At 39.3% G+C, this 12,423-nt stretch overlaps 1 protein-coding gene across 1 annotated transcript; it reads right to left on the bottom strand.

The window, feature by feature from the left end:
- Positions 1–5,628: 5,628 nt before the first annotated feature.
- On the bottom strand, positions 5,629–8,648 carry LOC134348934 (D(1) dopamine receptor-like). The gene is made up of 2 exons (XM_063052739.1): positions 7,071–8,648; positions 5,629–6,957 (listed from the first exon to the last, which is right to left on the bottom strand). Exon 1 carries the CDS (start codon positions 8,499–8,501, stop codon positions 7,137–7,139), a length of 1,365 nt encoding a protein of 454 aa, XP_062908809.1. The 5' UTR covers positions 8,502–8,648; the 3' UTR covers positions 5,629–6,957; positions 7,071–7,136.
- Between the last annotated feature and the right edge of the window lie 3,775 nt (positions 8,649–12,423).

Here is a 12,423-nt window from a genome sequence, read left to right as displayed (position 1 = left end):
AAGATACTACAGCACCCACACTTATCTGCAGTTTTGATGGTGAGGTCAGAATTAGTGCAGAGAAGGTTTCTTTCCATTTCGTTAAATGCTGATGCATTTCTGGAGCAGTTTTTTTAATTACGATTTTCTCTTATTTCCTTGGTTCACTTATTTTGAGGAAAAGAACTTTCTAAGGGTAACTTCCTACTGTAAATGGTCACTGCCATGTGCTTCTGAAAATGAAACATCATACCAATGTGAAACAAATATTTATTTGTCCCAACTTAGTGGCTTAGCTGCATGTTAAAAATCATTGGGTGGAGATACATCTCTACCAAAGAAGGTATAGGGCACTCCTTTCCTCCACTAGCCTGCAGGTCACCTTTGGGTAAGGTGTAGCACTTGCTTCGGCCCCCGATCAGGGTAATGTAAAGTCATGGGAGCAGGTGGTGGGTGGCCGTATGAGCAACTGATGCATATTACAAGTCCTGATAATGCAACCACAGATGCCAAGCAGGCAATCTCTGAAGAGTATTGATAATGGTTGGGGTCAGCTGCCTTCTAAAGACACTGCCCAGAAGAAGGGAATGGCAAACCACTTCTGTAGAAAAATTTGCCAAGAATAATCATGCTCTTGGAAAACTATGATTGCCCACATCATACAACATGGCACATAATGATAATGATGATGGTGGTAAACCAATGTAATTAACTCAGATTTTTTTTTTGTTTTGTTTTGTATCTTTTTGAATTTCTAAAGGATTGGGAAAGTGTTCAATGCATAATGAAGAAGTGCATCGCTGTTTTCCCTTTGTGAACATTGATTTAATATCTGCTTTTGTCATTTCAACAATGTCATGCTCTGAAATATTCCCAAGCTCCCATTAAAATTACTAATATAATTTTGAAAAAAAGAAATAGGCAGAGGAAAGATGATGATGAACAAACCTTTTCTGCTCAATGCCAAACTTGCTCAAAAATTATAGTTTGTAGCATACTATCATTTTATTTTATTTTCTAAATTTTGTTGATTGGGAAATATTTCTATTTACACAGTGAATGCTAATAGAAATTGGATTGAGGGGCTATTGAGTTCAATGAAATTCTGAAGTTGAATTAATATCAATAGATATATAGCCATTTGCCCAGAATGCTTCTATTCAATCATGAATACAATTCTTTCATATTGTCAGTTCAATCTTTTATATTTCCAATTCTGTTATTTAATGTTATTTGTGTTTATAGATTCTAATTTAAAGATTCTTAAATAAAGACATTTAAAGATTCTAAAGTTCTCTTTTGGAAAAATATTGGAAAGACATTTTTGATATTATTTCAACAGTTCTATGTTTCGATTTAAAACCCCATCCTATTACGGCAATCTTTGGATTGCCAATGGTAGAACATAGATCTTTGTCTTCTTCAGCCTGTCGAATGATAGCTTTTGTTACTTTAATGGCGAGAAGATCTATTTTGTTGAACTGTAAGGAAACTAATCCTCCAACTACATTCCAATGGTTTTCTCAAACCATATAAAGTTTAAATTTAGAAAAAATTAGAAGTGATATTTTTGACCCTTCGGTTAAATTTGAAGAAACTTGGAAACCTTTTATGCAATACTTTCATATGATGTAATCTGACCTTTCCGAATCTTTTTTCTAAATTTAAATTATATGATGAGAGGAGCGGAGTTAACGACATTATTGAACATGTCCAATATAAGCTGTTGGTCTAGCCCTGTTTTGTTTCTTTTTTCTTGAGGTTTTTTTTCTTTTTTTCTTTTGGGTTTTTTTTGTTTATATTTTTTTTCTTTTTATTTCTTTTTTAATGTTTAATCTCATTATGAGTTTGGAAGTCTTTTATATCTATGTTACCTAAAATTCATTTTATATATGTTGATGAACATTTTTCCAATCTCTTTGTACCAACTTTGTTATTGAGTTTGTAATTTTGAAAAATTAATAAAAAGATTTAAAAAGAAAAAGTAAAGATTCTAAAGTGTGAGGATTGCTCCCATACCTGTGCATGTACAGAGTAGGTCTCCTTCTAAATTACACTATTTGAGGAGCTAAAAGTTAATGTGCGAACACAAGAACCTAGGAAACAGAAGCAGGCATGGGCCATTCAGCTTCTTGAACATGCCCCCAGTCAATAAGATCATGGCTGATCCTGTGCCTCCTAATCATTGTGCTACTTCACTTACTTTCCAAAACCTACCGATCTCAGCTTTAACTACACTCAAAGTCTTACCATGTCAAGCATCCTGAGGTGCAAAATTGTAGAGAATATGAGTGGAATTTAGTGGATAAATGTGACTCCCCCTCCTACTTTATTGAGATATTAGGTTGACTATTTGTAGGGAAGCATAGCGACTGATCAATTTCAAGACCTTAGTCTTCCTTCTGGCAAATAGTAGGTCTATGCAGAATCTCCATTGCAACTTTTCAATCGTAGTATGGTGAGGGGAGCTGGAAGCAGAAAAGGTGGAGATAACCTGAAGGGGGATATTAGATGGACCAGCAACAACTCCAGCACATTTGCTAAACCTAAACATTTTTTGAGTTTGCATGATAAATGTTCTCTCAACTTGTACCTTGACAGCAAGTGACGGGTGTCTTAATTTACACCCAAATTATCTATTAATTGTAACAAGCAGAAGTTTTGGCCATTCAACACAGGACCTACACAAGTTGCCAGCAGCTGGAAGCACAGCTGTAGAACATAAAGAAAATTAACTATTTAAGTTAAAGGTATCTCTTGTGAAACAGAAAATCTTATATACAGTGTTTAAAATGAGTGAGGAGCAAATGCCATAATCGCTAAAACAACAATGAAAGCTATAATTAATTTATCTTTTTTGCCTTTAAGGTCATACATACTGCTGACTATTGACCATTAAATTCAGTGCTTTGTAAGTGGAGGAATTACTAAATAAAACTGAATGTGTGAGCTTAGTAGTTAGCTATAGAGATGTAATCATTAACCAAGGATGCATTAGTCAGGAGTTTATGCAGTTTAATTAAGCTCCTTTGCTGTATTGGACCCTCAACCATCCCATCTGATATATTTATATGTCAATGTCTAAACCAAAAGCAGCAAAAATACCATAGCAATGGACTAAAAATAGAAATAATTTGTGCATTAAGCTCTGGTGCCGACACAGCAAGTCAGTGCACTACCTGGTGCAGCAGTAATCCAGGCAAACCAGAAGATCACAGCTTTGATTCCCAAGCTGTGCTAAATTAGCTGATCTCAGTCAGAATAACAGATGGGCACTAAAACAGGTCTCAGCAGCCCAGGAGTGGAAAGCAAAAGTATTACTCTTGATTCCTCATCCACAACTGCTCTAGAGTGACCTCTACTGGAAAGAAATAAAAAGAAAAACGGCTGAAACGCCAGGGCAATCCGATCCATGAAGAGAGAAACTGAAGAAATAGAGGTGAATGAACCTTCATCCTGATTGAAGAGCTATAAAGATGTAATATGGAAATTAGATGCAAGGCAGAAGGACAAAAGAGAAAGACTGTGATAAAGGCTAAGAATGTTGAAAGATATGGTGCAGGTAAAGAAATAAAAGAAGGGTTCAGAGGAGATGCAAATACCAAGAGCAGAGCAATTGTCATCATAGATATCATGATTATGAACTGAAGTTACAAAATGCAATGAGGAGACTGTAAAGTTGGGAAATGTCCAATTAAGTGGTGTTCCTCAAGCTCGCATTGTATTTAGTTAGAACAGTGATGATAAAAAGAAGTCAAAATAGGAATATGGCAGTGAATTAAAATGGCAAGTGACCTGCGGTTTGCACACTGAACAGCAAACTAACTCCTAATTGGCAATTTATAGAAAAGACTATACTGCATGCAGTGAATACAGTGCTTGAAGAAATACAAGTTAAATGCTGTTTTGCCTGGAACAACTGTGTGGGGCCTTGAGGTGGGAAAAGAGAGGAAATCAGTGCAAAGTCAGAATTTCCTTTTCTTCCACAAGAGGGTTTCCATGGCATTGGAGAGATGATGGGGCAGTGGACTGGGATATCACAGACTGTTTGAAATGCTAATATAGGAGGAAGGAGACTACTGCGTTCTGATTGAAGTGGCAAAAATGACGATCCATTGAACACAGATCTGCTGGGTTGGAAGATAATTGTAGGGAACCCCAATGGGCACTGGAAGGAGGGGAGAGCAGAGGGCTAGGAAGTGGAATGTGAAGGTCCCTATCAACCAGAGTGAAAACAACAGTCACTGACTGAGATAAAAGGCAACTATATGGGAAGCAAAAGTGTAATAACTGGCATCACTGAAATGCATTTAATGGAGAGGGAAAACTTGAGTGAATGGAGGAAATTAGTTACAGAAAGTGAAGCAACACACAAAGCAGCACCTGTGCAGCACAATGGACAAATGGTGTTTCGGGTTGAGATCCTTCATCTGAACCCTCCCGAGATGCTACCTGACCTGCTGTGATCCATTATTGCTTCATGTGCTGCTCCAGATTCCAGCGTCCTCAGCCCCTCATGTGTTTACAATTACAGAACGTGGACTGGCTGGAAGTGTAGCGATGGTGTGAGTGAGTTAATTGTTCAAGTCAGTAGACAGCCTTTCTCTAAATTGGAAATGTGGAAGTGTGTAAAGTAAGCAAAATCTTGCAAGCACACCAAGGTAAGGGCAAAAGGAAATTGGACACGAATTTCAAACATTATACAGTTCAGAACAAAATAAATGCTACCAGTACAGACTGATGCACTTGAACTAAAAGACATAAGAGGCAACTTGAGAGTGGACGAAGTAAGTTCCATATATCCTGCAAAAGAAAAGCCAGAGACACATATAGGATGCTGGGGTAGCTTTTTTTTTAAATTAGAGAATGTGGGTGATGTCAAGGGAGATGTTTAACTGGACTGTTGGTGAGTACATGCAGATTAGACCTGTTTTCAAGATGCAAATGTTATGTTCAAAAGTTCAAAGGTCAAAGTAAATTAAGTATCAAAGTACATACAGTATTTGTTCGAATTTTCTTGCAGATAATCATAGTAGAACAAGGAAATACAATAGAATCAATAAAAAACTAGACACAAAGGCTGACAAACAACGAATGTGCAAAACTGTGCCAATAAAAAAGCAAATAATAATAAGTAAATAAATAATATGGAAAACATGAGGATTATGTGAGATTTTTGTCATACTGAGTTAACTTTGATACCCTGTTTTGCAAACTGTTTGTAGAATAATGGCTAGAAACTTAGATACTGCAGCAGTGGATGGTGTCTGTTGATGAAGATTGCATCTGGAGGTGTCTGTGAGGGCGATGTTCTATTGGAAAAGTACCACCTGGAGAGAAACCAGAGTTAAGTACTAGGGATTTAATTTCTGCATCTTTAAAAGGCAGATACTGTATGGCTCCATACCACAGATATTTTAAAGTTGATTTTCTTTACTTGCAATAAGTATTAGAATGCTAACGTGACGGGCCTATGCCACGATTCATCTTCATAGCCACGAAAGCGTATACATTTCCAGCACCAATAATTCTACCGTGCTCAAGTTTCACAAACACTGGCCTTTTAACAGTACACAGGATCAGTGCCGCTGTCAGTTGTCGAATTAAACATTTAATTACACGACATTCAGTTGTACATTCGCTATCGGTATCAGAATTGCTCAGCCCTCTAGTCAAAACAGTCTCAAACATCAGAAAACATGAAATCGCCGTGCGATTGGCTTTTGAGCTTCTAAGCCATGTTTGTTTCTTGGTTTAACAGGATGCGTGGTGATTGCAGATTCAGGTTAGGATGACACAGGCACACAGTGACTTTTTTTTAAAAAGAGCTAGTTTTGAGGTAAGCAAATAAATCATACATGACGCAGTTCCAAGCTTCCACACGTGTGCATAGCACCCAATCAAACAGCACACAATGAACAATTTCCACGTAGTATTATTTGTTTGCTTCGATATATTATTACAAGAAGCGAAGGCGAGAAGTAGAGATATTAATTATCGAAAGAGTTATGATTGAAAACATAGACTGAAGGGCAACTAAAAGCATTTTGATAATATATACTATATTATATATACGAACAATGATTATCGGATATCAAATGGATGCTTGGAACTGGTGCGATAACATCCTGATATCGGAATGAGCACAGAAACCACGTCACATAAAGATGTGCAGTTCATTTACTGTTTAACAAATGGGCAGAATGGTTTCTACAATCCGACAACACAATCCATCCGCACCTTGACAAGTTAAAGTAATGAGAATTTTCAGCGGGAAAAAAATCTATATACTAGCTATATCCTCACATTTAGTGTATTATGTGTACCATTACGAGTTGTACAGTAACGTTATAACCATTAGTAAATACTTATATTTTGAGTACAATGTGTTAAAACTTTGGAAAAAAGTACTGTAAAGCCTTTTTCACATTAACATTGTAGTACTAGTACTATTCGCATGTTTTTTCCCCCTCTGCATAAGAATTTGTTATTATTGGAGTGTATGGGAACAGCCAGCCAAACCAAATAATAAACAAGTTCCTATCTTCAATATAGAATATATTCGAGTATTCGTTACTTAGTTGTATATCTGATTTTTATAAATATTAATCTTAGAATTAAGATTACTTAGTTGTAGGAGTGTTCGAATAAAAAGAAAATAAAAGTGTGTAACTCCATTTCATCAAGGGCATAGGGGTTATCAGAAACCCAATTAAAGGCTTCAGTTATTTATAATCCGATTTCTGCCCACAAACAATACAAGCCCTATTCCACAGCGATTGACATCGCTTGAACAGGGCTCTATTCAAGTATTCCGGACAATATTTTGATATATGGCTGGTATGATGGGACCGAAGCACTGAATAAGTCATCCCAGTCCCTCACTGGGCAGTTCCTAAAGATAATCATCTATCCAGGAGAAACTAGACGCAGAAGACACCCGCAACGTTTAATTCAGCTAACTCCTCATCAATGAATCTGGGGGAAAGAACGATCCTGTTAAATATAACTTGTTTCAAGTAACTACAGAAAGCAGTGCATTGCAAATGGTGGATGCTAGGTGAACCACGTGTAATAAATTTGATACCAACTCGCAAGTACAGTATGTTGCCTCTTGGGTGAAAAGCGGCACCTCCCTGGTATTCGTCTGTAAACCGTCAGGTGTGTTGGCCATTTTGAGTGACAGGAATTATTTTTTCCAGCGACACATCAGTTTCATATTCTCCATTGCTGGACAGGAGACTGACCGCCCCATGTTGGGAGACTGGGGAAAGCTTTATGCAGCGGTTGGGATCCACTGGATTTTCCTGAGTGCACGGGACCGAATGGGGGATCAGGTAGACGCTGTTCTCCACTTTATCTAGGGAGCCACCGGGGTTGTAGGCGGACACACCGTTGTGGATGGTGACCGTCTCCACCGCGTCGCTGTTACAGAAAGCGTCGCAGCCCAACAGGTTGGAGAAAGCCTTGCGGAAATCCGCGTTGAAGGCGTAGATGATGGGGTTGAGGGAGGAGTTGGCCCAACCGAACCAGACAAACACATCGAAAGTGCTGCCACTGACGCACGGCAGATGCGCCGCCTTGCTGTTGGCGTGGGCTTGGGTCCCGCAAAAGGGCACGATGCAATTCAGAATAAAGAATGGTAGCCAGCAGCAAACGAAGACCCCCATGATGACTGACAAGGTCTTGAGAACTTTGGTCTCTCGTTTGAAGGACATTTTGAAAGAGCTCTCGGGCTGTTGGATGTCCGCGTTGCTGCCGCTGCTCCTGCTGCTCTGGCAGTTCTTGGCGTGCACGGCGGCTCTCTCCAGTGCCGAGATGCGCCGAATCTGCTTCTGGGCGATCCGGTATATTCTGGTGTAGGTGACGATCATAATGGCCACGGGGATGTAGAAGCTGATCAGGGACGAAGAGATTGCATAGGTCCTGTTCAGGCTGGAGTCACAGTTCTCCCCTGGATATTGAGAATTGTTGTAATCCAATACTATGGTGCGCTTAGCCTTGTGCCAATTCAACTGCACTGGTATAAAAGAGATCAGGATGGAGAGGGTCCAGGCCACACTGATCATCACAAAAGCCACGTTAGGTGTCATCTTGCGCTCGTAGCGGAATGGGCTGGAGATAGCCCAGTATCGGTCCACGCTAATGATACAAAGATTCAGGATGGAGGCTGTGGAACACATTATATCAAAAGCTACCCAGATGTTACAGAAAGATCCAAAGGGCCAAAACCCCGCGATCTCGCTCACCGCCTTCCAAGGCATCACCAAGACGGCCACCAAAAGGTCGGATACAGCCAATGAGATCACGAAGAAATTGGTAACTTTCGATCGGAGATGGCGAAATCTGATCACGGCCGCACAGACCAGAGTGTTCCCCAGGAGCGTGGAAAGTATCAACAAGGAGAGGAAACAGCCCGTAAGCACGCGAAACGATGAGTCCTTCTCAGTATCCTTCGAGCCCCCATCCATGGTGGTCGTGTTCAGCCTCATAGTTCCAAGGAGGGAGGACCCCTCGTTCATTTGCCCAACTGTGATCGGCTTTCGCAACTAAACCTAACAAATGTGATCATGTCGAAAAATGTCCTTTCATACTTCTAACAAAAAAAGACCTACCTTCAAACCATCCCCACGGTGGCTCCGTCCACTATTAGTCAACGTATTTTATTCGGATTTAGTTTTATTTTAAAATCCATAATCGTAACGTGCAGCAACATTTCTTCCCCGTTGGTGGCCCGAGGGAAAGAAGTAACTGTGACTATTACGTCGTTCCCAGGTGCAAGAGTCCAGAATTCTGCAGAAAAGAATACCCCCTATATATTGCATACTAACACGGTATTGTTCCCTTGTAAGCGTCCATATTTATTCTTCTTCTCTTGTACCCTACGGAGCGTATAAATCTAATTTAGTAGTGGTGCGAGATTCTTTGCAGCTTTCAAAGCTTCTGTCTCAGAACTTCTCAATTTAGATTCCCCTCGCCTCCAGCGTTAAAAGTCCACATACTCTGCGCTCTGCCATTCACTCGACTTTCCTTAGAAACATCAAAAGATCAGAAATCAAATGTAACCTTTAGATAATCATAAAATGGCATGAATTTCGTCCAGACAACAATCCGCTTCGATTCGCACCACATCTGTGATCACTGGTAGGTCTACACCCAACAACTGCTATAATAAGATAAAAGCAGATAATGCTCGGGACACACGGCAAGTCGGACAGCCTCTATGCAGAAAGGAAGGCAGGGTTAATGTTTCACGGTGACAATCCTATGTCAGAAAAGATTTCCGATGTGCTGAAGATGTTGGTTTGTAATGAAGCGTTTGCACGTTGTTTAAAGATAATACTCACTCCATCTCCACCACATCCCAAATCTGAGACAACTTTATGCAGGAAGTCTTCTCAACAGAAGTTGTTTGTTGGGGAATGTACAATCCGCGGTGATTCGGTTAATCCCTCTGTCAGTGCCTCTCATCTCACCATTCGGGATGTGCGCCTTTAATCCTTACAATGTAGCTTTGATCCGACACACCGATGTTTTCCTAGGCTGCGTTTGCACAGGAAGCAAAATAGTGAAGTACTCCAACCTACGTAAAAACACTTCGTACTCTTCTGTCCCTTCTCTCCCGAGAGGGTGTCTGTTGACCATGTATTAAGCACTATCGTATAAACTCGTTTTAAAGCGAAAATACACGGTCGTCGCGGTTTTCACGTCCATGTCGAGGAAAATACAGCTCCCAGTGACATTCTGTAATTACGTCGAGGAGCACACACACAACCAAGCACTGACACCAGAAATCTTCATCACAGTCAAGTCGCCGGCTTTGGTGCATGTGTCGTCATTCACAAAATGTGGCGACTCGTAGTAGCTCTTCCGACCTCTTTTTATCTATTTTCCGAGTTCCGTCGATAATGAATGACCTAAGATCGGGATTACCGGACGCGATCTTGTTGCGCCATCAAGCGGTTTATGGACAATGTTCTCGAAGGCAAAGTGGCGTTTCTGGTCGGGGACTATGTATAAACGTTGAAGTTCATTGGCTCTTACAACCAGCGAGGTGGCAAGAGGGTCACTGAACAAACCCCTGTCGGTCAAGAGGAGGGCAATAGCTGTTTATTCCCCTCCATAGATATTACCCGACTTCCTCCAGCATTCTGTGTGTGTTCCTCAAGATTTCCAGCATCTGCAGAATCTCTTGTGATTATGAAGGCAACAGCTTAACCATGTAAGCAAATACTCCGGAATACAAGTAGGTACGGCAAACGCAATTGCTTTTACTTTTACAAAGTTCGAGTGACTACATTTCCTTTGTCACGGCATCAGTGATGTGGCGAGATGACCTTATTTTTCCTAGATTCGTTATATACAGTTGGGGAACAGTTTGTAAAGTAGCTTTCGCTTGAAATTTCCGTACCAAGCTTAATATGCACCGACTACTTTACAAGTCGTCGGCTCCGGCCAGTCTATGATAAAGCCAGAAATTCAGGGCGCACAAGCAGGTCAAACAGCATCGATGAAAATGGAAACCAAGTTAACGTTTAAGATCACAAAGCCTTCGTCTGAATTCCAACTTGTATTTCGTTTTCTTTCACGTGCAAGAAAATGCTGTGATTAAAAGAGCAGTCCTTTCATAAAGCGTTTTAGTTTAGAGTCTCAAGAATTTGATGTTTTGTTATAACTTACACTATTGTTTTGTATTTCTGATTAACGAAATATATTTGCTGTGTCTATTTTCTATGAAAAACATGCACCTTTAAGGACAGTCTGCCCAAATTGATTGTCCCATTCCAGAGGTTGAGAGAGAGAATCACGGGTTGCGAGATTGCCTGGACCATATTGTGAATTGTGCAATCACGGCTCATAACTGCATTTGTTTGGTTTAATTCAAATGAAGTTTTTAATTTATTTTTATAATATTTCTAATTCTAAGTACCACAAGGGCAAGAAACACAAGATTTCACCCCCCCCCCAAGTGAATACTGTATTGCAAGTCCGCCACCACACTACATTATTTATAAGGACGAGGTGTTTATATATTGATAATTTTGGGGATAACAAGTTTTATGATTTATTCTTTTGCCAATAACCTTGGAATTTTCTTATCCAGAAAAATAATTATTATAGGTTAGCAACAATTTCAGTTTATTTGACAGATTTTAAATCTATTGTTATAAAAAAATAACATGCATAATTTATCTGATTAGAGGTAAGCGATTTCAAAATTATATCCTGCAACAAATACTAGTAATAGTAACACAAACAGCCTTTTCACATGATAAACTCCATTGATGATTTTTAATTTCTAGGTTTTGTTTTATTTTGAACCAAAATTAAAAATAAGACTTTGTAATTTGATACTAACACAAATTGAATATTCTTCTACTTTTGCAAACTCATAGGATTAAAATAATATGAAAAATTTATTTTGCCTTGCTTTGGGGGCTCATCTTTTTTCTCTCAACAATTTTTTAATATGTACGGGTTATTACTGAAATCTATTTATGATATAATCATGAAAAATGCAGCAGCTGTATATTTTTTGCCTTTAAATTAATTTGATATTGGTGCTTAATATGTGCATTAACAGTAAGGCGGGCATCTTATGCCCACCATTAACTGCCCTGAGAAAATTGAAGGATTTCTTTGCCTTGTTGTTCAGAATATAAAAGGAGAAGGGTCAAGAAGATACCTCTTCAACATTAAAGGATTTCATTTTATGGACAGAGCTTCTTTAAAATCAAAGATGATGCAACTCCTTCTGTGGAAAACAAAATAGTGATCAAATATCTTTTCTACAGGGAGAATAAGAATGAATAGACAAGGAAGTAAAATTTGAGGTTTTAGTGCAAAAGAAAGGGAATGCTGGAAATACTCAGCAGATCAAAAATCATTTTCTGATAAAGCAATGAGTTTGTTTCCATCTCCACAAATGCAACCTGACCTGTTGAGGTATATCAATATTTTTTTTAAATTTCCAGATTTTAAGTACCTTTTTTTGCTTTAAGCTTTTTAGTAGGATTGTTAAAATTGACCCAGAGATGTGGAAATGAAAGGGTTATGAGGATGAGCATTAATGGATCACAAAATAAGGAAATGCACTGTCCAGGGACAAAGGGTTTGATTGTAAGGCTGGAAGAGACTGTGGAGATAGTGGAGCAACTCTGGAATGCACTTTGGTTTTGCGCTGGAACCTTGTGAAAGTAACAGCAGAGAGAATGAAAAGCTGGTGGGAAATGAGATGAACAGCTGATTTTGTGTAAGTATTGGAATAATTGAGGCATGAGAGATGAGGCAAAATCAGACAAGACTGATGGGTTTTCTTCAATGGTCCCTCAAACAATCTTCTACTGAGAGCCTGGGATCCAGCTCATTTGTAAGGGCAAGGGCAGCTCAGGGCGTTTCTCACTACGTGGCCAACTGGTCTGACAATACAACTTTCACACAGAG

The sequence above is a fragment of the Mobula hypostoma genome, chromosome 7 (assembly GCF_963921235.1).
Source record: "Mobula hypostoma chromosome 7, sMobHyp1.1, whole genome shotgun sequence".
NCBI lineage: Eukaryota > Metazoa > Chordata > Chondrichthyes > Myliobatiformes > Myliobatidae > Mobula > Mobula hypostoma.
The sequence above is the reverse complement of the archived record's forward strand: the minus strand, read 5'-3'. Positions and strand labels throughout refer to the sequence as shown.

Bases quoted from the DNA above. Each gene is read 5' to 3' on its own strand.
- LOC134348934 (XM_063052739.1), bottom strand. From the start codon at position 8,501: ATGAACGAGGGGTCCTCCCTCCTTGGAACTATGAGGCTGAACACGACC.